The sequence below is a fragment of the Cotesia glomerata genome, linkage group LG1, assembly GCF_020080835.1.
Source record: "Cotesia glomerata isolate CgM1 linkage group LG1, MPM_Cglom_v2.3, whole genome shotgun sequence".
Taxonomy (NCBI): Eukaryota; Metazoa; Arthropoda; class Insecta; order Hymenoptera; family Braconidae; genus Cotesia; species Cotesia glomerata.
Genome location: NC_058158.1, coordinates 18749887 through 18765983, shown reverse-complemented (window position 1 = coordinate 18765983; position 16097 = coordinate 18749887). Strand labels below are relative to the sequence as shown.

The following is a 16097-nucleotide window of genomic DNA, read 5'->3' as shown; positions in this document are numbered from 1 at the left end:
AATCATACATGATTATATATGGAATTCTATATGAAGTTATATATAATCATATATAATTATATATGGAGCAATATACAACCATGCACGATTATATATAGTTCCATATACAATTATATATAAGTATATAGAATTATATATAATCATACATGATTATATATGGAATTGTATATGAGGTTATATATAATCATATATAATTATATATGACTATATATGGAGCAATATACAGCCATGCAAGATTGTATATAGTCCCATATATAATTATATATAAGTATATATAATTATATATGCTTATATATAATTAACAGACATAAAAATTTTTTCTTTGAAAAAAAATTTTTTTTTTGGTAATCACAAAAAGTGTAAAATGATGTTTATAATTACGTTTAAATAATTCTGAAATACAAAATTTGTCACATTTCCTATGAGATGTTTTGGTCTGCTCTGCTATTACCTAATAGTAAAATCATTATTTATTTTATTATTTAAATAAGTGTTATATTATGATGAAATTCGGTAAAATAAATAAATTATGAATAATGACTATCCAAATATATATTAAAATCAATTTTTATATTCCATTGATGATAAACTCATATGATACATTATGTAATCATAGAATCATTATTATCTAAGACAGCAGCACAGCAGACACTTCAAGACGCACGGAGATCACCAAAGTTAAGCAGCATTGAGCAGGGTTAATAGTTGGATGGGTGACCGCTGGTATTATAGCTATAAAATTATATCAAGATATTTTTTTTTTGCATTTTAATTGGTTACACAGAATTGCGTAGGACCATATTAAATATTCTATCAATAAAATTAACCCAATAATTAATTAGATGTAATAAATATATAATTAAATATTGTTATATATAATTATATATAGTTATATATAATTAGATATGATTATATTTGGCCATTTTTCATATATAATCATATATAACCAATTTATATATAAATATATATAATTATATATAAATATTTTTTCTCGGGGCTTCAAAAAAAAATTTTGATTTTTTTTTAACTCTTACCCTCTCAAATGTTTCTATTTAATATAAAAAAATCCTCACCAAACATGAGCCCTATATCTAAACTCTGAGGGGTAACTATTTTTATTTTAGTTTCCCATTTAATTAACATGGGAAAAATTCTTTTTTGTTTTAAATTGAATTTACACATAATTTACGCAACTTAAAAAAACAAAAAAAACGATTTTATATTCTTAAAGGAGAGTCTTTGAGCTTTACAAAACTCTAAGACAAAGTATGATTATTGCTACAAAAAGACTAGTTACAGCCATTAAAGAATGACCAAATTTCGGAATTTAAAGAAATAGTTGGCAATTGGGTCATTCCATGTCAAATCGATAAATAGTGGAAATCGATCTCTTTCGATTTGGACAAATTTTGATCAGAAGTTTTCGTTTATCATAAAACGAAGTTCCGCTAAAGGAAAAACAATAAAATTTCGTTCAAAAGATATACAAATAAAAATTTCGCAATTTTTTCAGTTTTTCAATTTTGTTTTTGTAATATCTCGAACGCTATTGTAGATATAGGAACGGCCTTTTGTTTGTTTAAAAGGGGACACTCAAGGTTATTGAAAAAAAATATTTTGGAAAAAAATTTACAAAAATGCCAAATTTGTCAAATTTTGAATTTTCGAAAATCGTTAAAAATGACGATCGAAATTAAAATTTTGACTCAATTTTTATTGTAAAATACATTATACTCATCTTAAATGATTCCGAAATTTTTAGAAGGGTGTTTTTTTTAACTGCCCGCTAAGAAAATCGAAGGTTTTCGAAAAATCGAGAAGTTATTGGTTTTACTCCGTTTTGCAAAAATCGAGTTTTCAACAGATCTCGACCTTTTGAAGCCCTAAGAAGCTTTCCTGACTATTTTTACGATGATGTCTGTGCGTCAGTATGTATTAAGAGCTGATTAGTTTTTGGAGGCACCGTAACAAAAAAACCTCAGACAAAATAACCGCGACAAAATAACCGAACGACAAAATAACCGTGGATAAAATAACCGTACGACAAAATAACAGAATGACAAAATAACCATGGACAAAATATTCTCACGACAAAATAACCATGGACAAAATATCCACACGACAAAATATCCAAAACATCAGATTTTATAATTAATCTCTGAAAATAATTTTTAAATTTATAAGTACAAAAATAATATAAAATACAATTAGATTATTAGAATAACAAATAATAAGCTGTCTATCATTATGAAATAAAAATTTATTAAATTCAGTCATTATTTTAATATAAATCACAAAATAATACTTATTTCTTACATATAGCTCAATAAAGAATAATATTCTGATAAATCACATTAAATGAAAAATTTTTTATAAACGCATTAATCTAACAATAATAACACCGGCACATAAAAAAAATTAAGTAAAATGTGCATTTGACCGGACCTACCTAAGGGTACGTATTTTGGTCCGCTGAATCTGAATTCGAGGTCAGTTTGACCCCTACACTCTCGAAATTTCGAGAAAACTTTAAAAAACCGTAAAAATGATGAAAATTGGCAGTTTTAATGATAAAAAAATGTTTTGGAACTTAACTAAGCGTGATTTTCATGTATTTCGATCCGCTGAATATGAATCGAAACTTTATTGAGACCACGAGCCATTTTAAATGTGAAAAAATCACACAAAACTCTCGAAAATTCCGAAAAAATATAGTTTTCATGATAAAAAAAACTTTTTCTGGTCCAATTCAGATAGAATTTTATATCTTTTGATGTCTTCAATTCGCATTTTGATTCTTTTAGTCTATTCACCCTCTAAAGCTGGAAAAATTCGCAAAAATTGTAAAAATTACCATTCATAACAGAAAAAAAATTGATTGAACATGATTTAATGCCTAAAATAAATAAATACTCTATAACGTAGATATATCAAATAACTTAAAATCTGTAAAAAACACAAAAGACATAAAAAGATAGAAAGAAATGATTTTTACGAATCCTAAACTTTCCTTCGTTTGTATCGCACTCTTTTATCCTCAAATGATCTTCGTAGTGGATTCCTCTTTCGTTTACGATTTTCTTCGGACTTCTCTTTTTAACATCCAACAAAAATCTGCCATCATGTTAACACTCCAATTTCCTTGGTATCTACTCTCCATTTTACTGATGTCTTGGTGAAAACGTTCTCCCTGTTCTTCACTATAGTCTCCACAATTGTCAGGGAAGTGGTCAAGATGAGAATCTAAAAAGTGTAATTTGAGATTCATTAAACAACCCAAATTTTTGTAGTTTTCCAGCAATGCGTCAACTAAAGTGCTGTAATCCTCACTTCTGTTATTTCCCAAAAAGTATAGTGAAACATTTTTGAAGCTTACCCAAGCTGTTTTTTCTGTGTCGTTCATTGTTCCTTTAAAATTTACATTTTAAAATGTTCCTTTAAAAATTTACATCCTGAAATAAAAATCGTATTTGGGGTCCATCGAAAATTCCCTCTTTCAATTTCGCATCACTTATTGCAGGGAACTTTCCTCTCAAGTACGCAAAACAATCACCATCTTTATTCAGAACTTCCACGTACTGTTTTATGAGTCCCAACTTGATATGTAGTGGTGACAGCAAATATTTGGAAGGCTGAATTAAGGGTGGTCGTATAACGTTATGGGAACCTGGATTCAATACAGATCTTGATGGCCATTCTTTTTTGACATAGTGATTTTTCCGGTCTCTGCTATCAAACAAACATAAATAGCAAGGATATTTGGTGAATCCTGATTGCTGACCTAAAAGAAGTGTTGCAATTTTGAGATCTCCACAAATTTTCCAGTTATGCTCTGAATATTTTATTTTTCCCAATACAATCTGTAAATTTTCATAAGTTTCTTTCAGTTTTGTCGAATGAGCTTTTGGAATCGGCGCAAATTCATTCCCAATATGAAGCAAAACAGCTTTAAGACTTCGTTTCGATGAATCGATAAAAAGTCTCCACTCATCATCCTTATACGTGTTCGGTTTCAATTCATCAACTAAAGCTTTAACATCTGAACAGTATACCACCGAATTTTGATCGTCATTCATAAAAAATTTCCGGAATTGTTTTTCCCTATTTCGATAGAATGTCACTGATACACCTTTAGCCAAAAAATGTTTTTCTTTCAACCTTGACGCAAGTAATTCAGCTCCATCTTTCGGCAAAGCCAAGTCTCGAACCAGATCATTAAGTTCTTCTCGGCTAAACGTTTCAGGGTCTTTTGTTTTCCTGCCAGGTAAGTACTCTTCATCTTCTGAATATTCTTCTTCCGAACTTTCTTCAACTAGCGTATCGTCTTCTTCTACATCCATTTCTTTAACCGTATTAATTTCCTTGACAACTTCTATTTTTTGTGGCTTAATAGCTGATGAAACATTGGCGTATACAATTTTGTTTTTTGTATTCCAGGTAAACCCGGTAGGATCTGTCATACAGAAATAACAATTCTGTAAACCAGTTGGTGAAGACCATATCATTGGTATTGTGAATTTCAAGTTGTCCTGTTTCTTGTTTTTTTCGCACTGGGTTAACATCATGTTACATCGACTACAAATCGTATGTGGAACCCATGCTTGATCCAAATTAGTAATTTGGAGACCAAAACATTCTTCATAAATTTGTTTGATCTTATCAGATAACGATCTTCGATTCCTTTCCAAATTGAATTCTCCACAAATGTAACAAAATGAATCAGGACTTTTATTACACAGATGAGAATTACTTCTTGTAATAGTATACTCTCCAGTAGCCAAGTTTCCCACTTCTGAAGAGCTGCAGTCGCTTGATGACGATGCCTGCGAGCCTGTTTTCTCACCCTGACCAGACGCCGATACTGGGCTCCGACTCCCTGCATCGTAAAGTACTTATCACTTGTACCTGCCATGATGGCACACACGCCGTTAACCCAGGGACTCTGCCAGATGGTTCTGTTGCCCACTGTCACCACGTGGAGGTGTCCTGGTTACAGGCACAAGCAATTAAGTCTTCAAAAGTCAAAAACAAGAGTAAAAAAACAAAAAAAATTACTTTTTTCGGAATTTTGGAGGGTTTGTGTGATTTTTTTACATTTAAAACGGCTCGTGGTCTCAATAAAGTTTCGATTCATATTCAGTGGATCGGAATACATGAAAATCACGCTTAGTTGAGTTCCAAAAAATTTTTTTATCATTAAAACTGCCGATTTTCATCACTTTTACGGTTTTTCGAAGTTTTCTCGAAATTTCGAGGGTGTAGGGGTCAAACTGACCTCGAATTCGGATTTAGCGGACCAAAATACGTACCCATAGGTAGGTCCGGTCAAATGCACATTCTACTTAATTTTTTTGATGTACCGGTGTAATCAATAATAAATGACACTACAATAATATTCACTTTAATGTCATTGACTGTCAAGGATGATAACATAAGTTATAGTTATAATATCAATTTTAATCAGATTATCTAACAAATATTCTCAAATAAATTCAAAATAATTAATGAACACTAGTTTTGATTTTTAAATTCAACATTAATAATACAATAAATTTTTAGCTTATTTTGATAATAGCAGCAACGTTTACGTTTAGCTTCTATTCCCAGACCAGTGTTTGCTTGAGTTATAAGGACAGTTGTTTTCGTCTGTTCATTTTTAAGAAAGTCAACAAATTGCTGAAAAGTAGGATGAACTACTCGAACTTTCTTTTTGAATGCACTATGCCAAGATTCTACGGCATTATTAGTACGAATATTGTCATTTAAAACAGATTCATAAACATTCCATAACTTTAAATCAAAATACGACTTCAATCGTTTCTTTCCACTCCGGCATAAAACTCCGACCCAAATATGTTCAAAATAATTCAACAAATCACGTAATTCCACTTCATTATCCTTAAAAAATTGACTTTCAACGAGCTTTCCAAATGCCATAGCAACATTTGCGACTGGAACGAAGGATAAAGCAATCAACGAGCGTACATTTAAGATAAAACGGACGTCAGTATTATAACGGCGTTGCAAGCCTAGTGCTTGAATCTTTCGCCATATACTCTGACCGTAGTGAAACAAGCAGCCATTCATCTCAACGCCAGGAAATACATTTTCAAAAGCTTTGTATGCAGCAGTTTCAAAGTCTAACATTACCCGTGTAGGATGCAAATTTTCTGCACGATCTTTTAATTCAGTTAATGCTTTTGAATAAGTCTCGGCTGATTTATTTGATAACAAAAAATAAACTAATGGAAGCATTTTACCATCCTTGCAGCCATGAATTGAATAAAGCTGGTGAAAAATTGACGGGACACATCCGAAAGTACCATCGGCCGCCCATTGAGAACATGTTGATAAGCATTGTAGATTAGAAATTGTAGTAAAAATTAAAATACGCTTTTTCGTCTTTCCACTATCGTAAAAAAGAATATTTTCACCTTTGGCTGACACACACAATCCTTCCGGATTAGTTAACTCTTCACGTGATGGAGGTTCCACAACCTTATCATCTGTTCTTGAACGCCCGGGAAAAAATCTGCATGCATGACCATGCTTAACCAAGCATAAATCAAGCATGATCATGCATGAATCATGGATGATCGTGCCTGGTCAAGCATGATTCAAGCAAGGTCCTACTCAATCATACATCTTAATACTGGGTGATCATAAACGATCCTGCGTGACTTTGCATGATCCATACCCAATCATGCTCGAGTATACCCGACTGTGTACAATCGAACTGAAAGGTCGTGCATGAGCTTGCATAATAAGCATGTGCATGTAAGAAACTACATAATTCATGCTTGACCAAGTCTAATCATGCACGATAACTTTCAACGCAGCTAAACTTATCATGCGTGACTATGCACGGTCTTGAATAGACATGTACAATTATTCTTCGTCAAGGTTGACCATACATGACCACCTGTGAGTGGCCATAATGATCAAGCTCGAGCCTGCTTGACCGTGCGTGACTTTGTATGATCAATCATGATTGGACTTCAACAAGCTGGGCCATGTACTTTTAGTTTTTACATTGCTTCAATGATCATGTAAGGGCTTACATGATTCCCCATGATTTTGCATTATCATGCATTAGTCATAAATGGTTCTTAAAGCTATATTTTGACACCGTAATTTTGAAGACACATGGTCATTTACAATCATGCATGACTATAGTACATATATGTACAGTAATGACTTGAACATTACGGTCAAAATATAACTAGTCTAGTCACTCACGGTCAAGCAGGCTCGAGCTTGATCATTCTGGCCACTCACAGGTGGTCATGTATGGTTAACTTTGGCGAAGAATAATTGTACATGTCTATTCAAGACCGTGCATAATCATGCATGATAAGTTTAGCTGCGTTGAAAGTTATCGTGCATGATTAGACTTTGTCAAGCATGAATTATGTAGTTTCTTACATGCACATGCTTTATTATGCAAGCTCATGCACGACCTTTCAGTTCAATTGTACACACCGGGCATGCTCAAGCATGATTGTGTATGAATCATGCAAGGTCACGCAGGATCGTTTATGATCACCCAGTATTAAGATGTATGATTGAGTAAGACCTTGCATGAATCATGCTTGACCAGGCACGATTATCCATGGTTCATGCATGTTTATGCATGATCATGCTTGATTCATGCTTGGTTAAGCATGGTTATGCAGGCAGTTTTTTTCCTGGAATAATCATAATAGAGTATGCATTGACAACGTTAATTAAATGACAATAAAAATGCATTTATAAGTAAAATAGTCAAGTCATTTTGTTATGGTTCATTATTTATAATTTATTTACTTTACATTTCTCATAAAAAAAAAAAAAAAAAAAAAAAAAAATTTTAATTAAATTAAATTATCAATTTCTCAAAATGTATTTTTTAATAATTTCAAATCATCACATACAAAGTCCTTTACTCGCAATACATGATTTATGGCTTTAATTTGATTTACAGTTACAAAGATTAATTTTTTACTCTCAATTATTGGTATTATATGATTAATTTTCAATCATTCTGAATTACCAAAGAATCTTTTTTCTTCAATTATAAATTTTTCTAAAACGAAACATACAATACCTTCCACTGCTACAAAAAATTTTATTGATCCATAAGTTACCGAATTGTTAAATAAAATTAATTTCACTGTAAAGCTATTTGTTTTAATTGTTTTATAAAGCTCAGAAGTAAATAACTCCCGATTAATTTCAGCTTTACTATAAATTTTTAAATTCATTGAATCCAAACCAATTGATTCAATCAAGTTAAGCTCATTATCATTCAACTCAACATCAACGATTTGTCCCAAGAGCTTATTTGTCGAGGACTGACATGATGGATTCACTTCATTGTTGACCTGAACTCGATTTTTTAAAACTTGGATCCCTTCAATAATTTTCAGATGATTCATTATTTCTTGACCCAAATGCTTTGTTCCGTGAGTATTATGAGTCAAAAAACCATTAAAATTTTCAAAAGAAAATGCTGATGTATGGTTCAAAGGGTCCCTTCTTTCTACTATTAGCGGATAATGTATAAGTTGGTGAAGATTATAACTTAATTCACGATCACTGTACAGAATTTCAGTTTGTTTTACAAATTCTGTTAATAGTTCCTTTGCTTTTATTATATCTTGTTTTGTAATTTGACCTTGGAGTAACATATATAATCCTTTAACAAAAAGCAGCCAATGTTCCAAATATTTTTGTGGTAGACGATTTTCCAAGACTGGAAGTGAGTAAAATAAGATAAAATAATAGTATTCTGAGGCTTTATACAATTTAAAGTCTGATAAGCTTCTTGGCATTCTGTTGATGAAATGTGGTGGTCGAATTCCCAATTAATCGTTATCGATTGCTGCACAACAATTTTTTAAATTCCAAGGGCCTTTTTTATTAACATAGATCTCAGTAAATTGCCGTCCTACACCAAGTAACGCCGAGTGCATATATTCTGGTAGCAAACAGGTTCCGAGATCGATAAGAGGTAACTTAGAAACAGCAGTATGTCCTTTAACACCTTTAACATGACATTTACCGTCAGAAGCAGCTGCTTTTAGTGCTTGTTTTTTCATTCTTCGTCCTTGTCTCAATCTAGCACCTTCTTCAATGAAAGGATACGTACTCTTATTTCTCTTTCCTTCGATTGCTTTGCACTTTTTCATTGATAGCTCACAAATATTACAGCCAAATTTTCCATTGAAATTTTGGATAATTTGAATTAACGCTCTCGCCGAAGCATCAGCAATTATAAGTGGAGCAACAACTTTTGAAACAATTTCATTACCGGCTCTAGGATTAGTCCATTTAATACCTTCGTTGTAATAATTTTTTAATTTATCTCAAAATGGTTTCAAAAACGTATTCATCGTCAACTTACATTTTCTGTCACACCAAAGTCCAATAGGAGTAATGAAATTACTTCTCAAATTTTCTGGTAACTCAGCTATAGTAATCATCAGTGGCCAACAATTGGTTTTGGAGCTTTTGCTTAAAGAAATATCATCTGTATTTAAAATCAATGTAAGATCGTATACTCCACGATCATCTCTGGAATTTATTCTTCGATATTCTGAGCCGTCAGTGATATCAGTAATGACATTATTTTCATTACTAATACTAGGCGATTGTAATTTTTCAGCCAATTTCAACTCTTCAAAAAAAAATTCAATAACTTGTCCTATATCTCTTTCAAAAAAGTGAAATATTTGCTTTTTCTTGGCTCCACATGAATTACACTTTTCAATTTCACCATCAATTCCGAGATAAGATGAACAGTTTTGACAATAATAATGCTTTATTATAGTAACTGATGGCATTAAATCGGTAGCATAATTGAATAATTTAAATACAGAATGAGGTAAGTTGTTAGAAATTGGTAGCATTTTATGAAGCATAAGTAGAATAGCTGTTAAACAAGACTTAGTAACTCAATGTTGAATGTACAATTCTAAAAGCATTAGAACACTTTCATCCGTTGTTAACGAACAATTTTGGTATAAATACTCCAGTATACCATTATTATTGTTGATGATTAGGTCCTGAGTCTCTGCGTTATCTGTAATTTCAATAGAATCACTTGATTCGCTGGTCTCACTATCGGAACCACCATCTTCACTCCCGTTGCTGTCATCAGGATCTCGATTGCTATCATCATCTTCAATATCATCATCCGAGCTGAGATCACTTAATGCAATATCATTATCTTCATCGTAGTTTATATTATTTTCACAGTATCTTTTATTCAAATTCATACCATCTTCTGATAGATTTTCCAATTTTCTTTTAGTGTAATTATAACAGGTTCTCAAAGGAATCTATAAAAATATAATTCATTAGCATTCATAAATATTCATTGAAGAGAATTATTATTGATAATTATTAATAATAATTTATCAATAATATTGGAGTATTTGGTTATAGTAAGTATTGTACATAAGAATGTAAATAATATCTATATTTACCTGTGCATTTTCATCCAACATCCAAGACTTATATTTCTTACGTAACATATTATTAGTCACTTTGTATTTGTTAGTATGTTTAGTAAATAACAAGTATTTTTTTGTATTTAATTAAAAATGAAAAATAAAAGTTATTATGCTTTTGATTATAGTGACAAATATTTTAATAAAATGATGACTGTGTAAATCTGTTTTACCGCTTGAATATAAAGGTAGGAAGGGTAGGGGAAGTATTCTTACTGTCTCTCGCTTTCCACTCACGCGGTAGCCGCCAAAATTCCGGCATACATTTTTTCCTCGGTGCGTCGATTTTTATTTTGAATTCATTCTCTTATGAATATTTATTATTCATCTTTATTATATTTAATACGATCTAATATATAAAATTCTCGTGTCACAGTTTTCATTGCCATACTCCTCCTAAGCGGCTTGACCGATTTTGATGAAATTTTTTGTGCTTATCCGGTATCTATGAGAATCGGCCAACATCTATTTTTCATCCCCCTAAATGTTAGGGGTAGTCCACCCCTAAATTTTTTTTTTATTTTTTAGACAAAATTTTTAATTTCTATTTTTTTATGATACAACATATAAAAATACATACAATCCTCAATTTTCACCCTTCTACGATCAACCCTTATTTTTTAACAGCCATTTTAGTAATTTAATCATTTTTCCTCTCCGGTCGAAAACTGATCAATCGTCATTTAATTAGTTATCCCCGCCAGAAGTCTACAGGTGTCACTTCTGACCCAGTAAACAGCACGGAGTAGGGATGAGAACGAAGCTGGTCTCCTTTCTTTCTCACTCCCTACACAGTTGTCGGCCATCATTATTGTTTATGCATCAAGTGTAGTAGTAACGTTGACAATTATTATTTTGCTATCTCAGTGTAACTCTCATATTAACTTTTAATCATTCCTATTTTATCAATAATAATTAAATTATCAATTTTGAGTGTATTTTGCACGATTAGTTAATCAAGTGATTTTATAACCTCAAAAGTACTCAACACGTGACACGAGCTTCCAATAACAACGGATTTTGTGTTGTAAGTATACTTTTTTTTATTTATATCGAAAATGTTGTTGATCTTATAAAAATGTAATTTTAATTTAATTTTATTAAAAAATGTAATTGAACAATTAAGATTTTCATAGTTTCCAAAAATCAATCATTATGAATCTTTATTTTGAAATGTCAATGGAAATATTGGTTGTATGAAAAAATTATAAGAGACAATGTTTTCATAAAATTTAATTTTTACTTTTGTTTGAAAAATTTTTCCATAAAACTTATATTTTTGTTATAATTTCATAAATTAAAACTAATCATTTCAAAACTGCGGCAAAAATCCTGGCCCTAATTATACTTTTAACATTTTTCATCATTAAATAATTTCATTAATTCTATTTATGTATGTTTTGTACAGTGAGCAATGCCAAGAAAACGCAAAGGGGCTGATTTGAGCCGCAGTACAAGTAAAGCTCGAAACTTGCGAAATAGCAGATCCGAAAGAACAGAAGAACAAATCCAGCAACAAAATACTGATGCACGTGTCAGAATGGCGCAATTGCATCAAGAAGAGCCAGAAGATACACGAGCTGAACGCAATGAAGTCAGAAAATTAGAACAACGACAATCACGCCGTTTCACAGTCAATAGACGAAGAACAAATGACCAACAACGACAACAGGTACATCGAGCATTTATATCTGATTCATTCCTGCGTCTAGCATTCCAGTATGAGCCCGATATTGAATATTATGCTCATTCAAAAGTGGTAATTGGTGCTATGGACAAGGAATGTCCGCATTGTCATGCTCTGAAATTCAAAAATGAGCCAGCTGGGATGTGTTGCGCGTCAGGAAAAGTGCAACTACCTGAAATTGAAACACCACCTGAACCATTGAATGGCTTACTTATCGGCACGGATCCAGATTCTAACGTGTTCCTGAAGTCAATTCGAAGATTCAATTCATGCTTTCAAATGACATCGTTCGGAGCAACAGAAATAGTTCGAAATACTAAAGCAAATGGTCAACAATTCAATTCTACATTCAAAATCAGAGGCCAAGTTTATCATAAAATGGGCTCACTGCTGCCAATGCCAAACGAACCCCATAAATTCTTACAAATCTACTTTATGGGCGGCGAGGATTCCGGAAGCGCACTTGCCAATCGCGTGAATGCACGTTGTGATTATAATAACCTTGATTCACTTTATGCCAGGCGCATTGTCAGCGAGCTAGATGCTCTTTTGAACGAGCACAACGAGTTGTTGAAAATATTCAAATCACATATGCACCAATTACAAAGCGATAATCACGCTATCGTCATTAATCCTGATAAAACACCAGCTGGAGAGCATATTCGTAGATTCAATGCACCCGTGGTTGATGATGTTGCTGGAATCATGGTTGGCGATTGTACAGCTGCACGAGAAATTGTGATTCGTAGAAGAAATAATAATCTTCAGTTCATTGCTGACACACATCGTTCATATGACGCTCTCCAATATCCGCTAATATTCTGGAAGGGACAAGACGGATATTGCAAAAACATAAAACAACGAGATCCCGTATCAGGTACTTCATTGATTATTAATTTGATCATTAATCATTTAACAAAACAATTAAATTATTGAACGTAATAAATTTAAATTAATTTTTATGAACAAATATTACAGGAGCTGAAACAAACAAGAACGTTAGCTCAAAGGATTATTATGCGTACCGATTAATGATTAGACGTGGCCTGGACAACGTCATTTTACGATGTCGTGAGCTTTGTCAACAATTCATGGTCGACATGTACGCGAAGATTGAGAGCGAACGACTACGATACTTACGATATAATCAACAAAAGCTGCGCGCGGAAGAGTACATTCATTTGCGAGACGCTATCAACAACAACGCCGACGTCGCCGAAATTGGTAACCATGTCATTTTACCATCATCGTACGTAGGCAGTCCATGTCATATGCAAGAATATATACAGGATGCTCTGACTTTCGTGCGCGAATATGGACGACCATGTTCATTTATCACGTTCACATGTAATCCAAAATGGCCAGAGATTACATCTTTGCTACTGCCTGGCCAAAATGCAATACATCGCCATGACATTACAGCACGTGTGTTCAGACAAAAGTTGAAGTCTTTAATAAGTTTCATTACTAAATCACATGTATTTGGTCCCACACGTTGCTGAATGTATTCGGTTGAGTGGCAAAAGCGAGGATTACCCCATGCACATATTTTGGTTTGGTTCATCGACAAAATCCGTCCTGAAGAAATCGATAGTATCATTTCTGCGGAAATTCCAGATCCATCCACTGACCAACTGCTGTTTGATATTGTTACAACAAACATGATTCATGGTCCATGTGGTACTCTTAATAGTTCATCGCCTTGCATGGCTGATGGAAAATGTACTAAAAATTTCCCTAAAGATTTTACCGAAAATGGCGGACAATCATTTATTAAAAATATCATCAACACAGACATTGATATTGACAATCGTTGGGTGGTGCCATATTCGCCTCTGCTGAGCAAGACATATAATGCTCATATTAATGTTGAGTTCTGCAGTTCTGTGAAGAGCATCAAATACATTTGCAAGTATGTCTATAAAGGCAGTGATATGGCTGTTTAGAGTGGAAAATACTAATGTGAATGCTCCTCCAGTAAATAAAAACGATGAAATAACGCTCTACCAAATTGGTCGGTACATCAGCTCCAATGAAGTTGCTTGGCGTATCTTTGGTTTTCCAATTCATGAACGGGATCCAGCAGTTGTTCAGTTAGCCATCCATCTTGAAAACGGTCAGCGTATATTTTTCACGAACGAGACAGCGATTGATCGTGCAATAAATCCACCTAAAACTACACTCACTGCATTTTTTGAATTGTGTAATCGTGCGGATGATTTTGGTGCCTTTGCACGAACATTACTCTATTCACAAGTACCACGCTATTTCACATGGACTCAAACAAAAACATGGATGCCCCGCAAGTAAGGCTCACCAGTTGCTGCATGTCTCAATTTATTTAAATCAAACGCCTTGAGGCGATTATTTACAGTCAATCCAAGACACACGGAGTGCTTTTATCTTCGACTGTTGTTGGTTAATGTTACTGGCCCATCATCATTTCAAGATATACGTAAAGTGAATGGGCAACAATATCCAACATATAAAGATGCATGCCTTGCACTCGGCTTGCTGGAAGACGACAACCAGTGGGAATGCATGCTTGCTGAAGCTGCATTGAACTGTACAGCAATACAAATTCGTCTACTATTCGCTATAGTGTTGACTACATGTTTCCCAGCCCGAGCACAGATATTATGGGAAAATCACAAAGATTCAATGACTGATGATATATTGCATCAACATCGTATATGGTGCCACGATCTAACCATAACATTCAGCGACGAAATGTACAATGAAGCATTGATTGCTATTGAGGATCTTTGCATTGTCATTGCCAACTTACCACTTAGTAATTTCGGTATGAATTCGCCAAATCGAACTGCATCTGATTTAATGAATACTGAAATGAATCGTGAACTGCAGTACAGTACTGTAGAAATGGCAGCGATTGTTGCCCGCAATGTCCCACTAATGAATGAGGAACAAAGAACCATTTATGATCGCATTATGCTCGCAGTTTCAGCTGGACAACGTGGGTTCTTCTTTTTGGATGCACCGGGTGGAACTGGCAAAACATTCGTTATTTCGCTAATTCTTGCTGAAATACGTTAAAATAATGGCATCGCATTGGCCGTTGCATCATCGGCCATTGCAGCAACTTTATTGGATGGAGGTAGAACAGCTCATTCAGTATTTAAGCTGCCACTAAATATTCAGAATAACCCTGACGCAGTATGCAATATTAAGAAACAATCGTCCATGGCCACTGTGCTGAAACGTTGTAAAATTATTATTTGGGATGAATGTACTATGGCACACAAACATTCACTTGAGGCGTTGAACAGGACATTGAAAGATATTAAAAACAGTGACAAACTATTTGGCGGAACTCTGTTGGTCCTTTCAGGTGATTTCAGACAAACACTTCCAGTCATTCCACGTTCAACATACGCTGATGAGATCAACGCTTGCTTAAAATCATCTCCATTGTGGCGTAATGTTGAAAAATTACAGCTAAAAATAAATATGCGCGTTCAAATGCTTCAAGATCCATCCGCTGAAACATTTTCAAAACAACTCTTAGATATCGGTGATGGAAAAGTTGCTACAGATGAAACTGGATACGTAAAATTACCGACCGATTTCTGCACAATCGCTGATTCGCAAGATACTCTCATTGAACAAATATTTCCCGATGTACACACACAGTACATAAATCATGAGTGGCTTGCAGAAAGAGCGATTTTAGCGGCAAAAATGTAGACGTTGACAATTTAAATCTGAAGATACAAATGTTGTTGCCAGGGAACTTGGTATCATATAAATCTATTGATACAGTTTGCGACGACAGCGAAGCATTAAATTTTCCCACAGAGTTTTTGAACTCACTGGATTTGCCAGGCATGCCACCGCATAATTTACAATTAAAGGTTGGATCTCCAATTATCTTGCTTCGTAATTTGAACCCGCCC

General features: G+C 33.5%; 1 protein-coding gene across 1 annotated transcript; it reads left to right on the top strand.

The window, feature by feature from the left end:
* Window positions 1-13682: 13682 nt before the first annotated feature.
* Window positions 13683-15237, top strand: LOC123263704. The gene is made up of 3 exons (XM_044726689.1): window positions 13683-14092; window positions 14127-14482; window positions 14555-15237. The coding sequence occupies exons 1-3, from the start codon at window positions 13683-13685 to the stop codon at window positions 15235-15237; spliced, it is 1449 nt and encodes a 482-aa protein (XP_044582624.1).
* The last annotated feature ends 860 nt before the right edge of the window (window positions 15238-16097 follow it).

Bases quoted from the DNA above. Each gene is read 5' to 3' on its own strand.
- LOC123263704 (XM_044726689.1), top strand. From the start codon at position 13,683: ATGTATTCGGTTGAGTGGCAAAAGCGAGGATTACCCCATGCACATATT. The intron at 14,093-14,126 runs GTATGTCTATAA...ATGGCTGTTTAG, and splicing joins AGCATCAAATACATTTGCAA to AGTGGAAAATACTAATGTGA. The intron at 14,483-14,554 runs GCAAGTAAGGCT...GATTATTTACAG, and splicing joins AACAAAAACATGGATGCCCC to TCAATCCAAGACACACGGAG.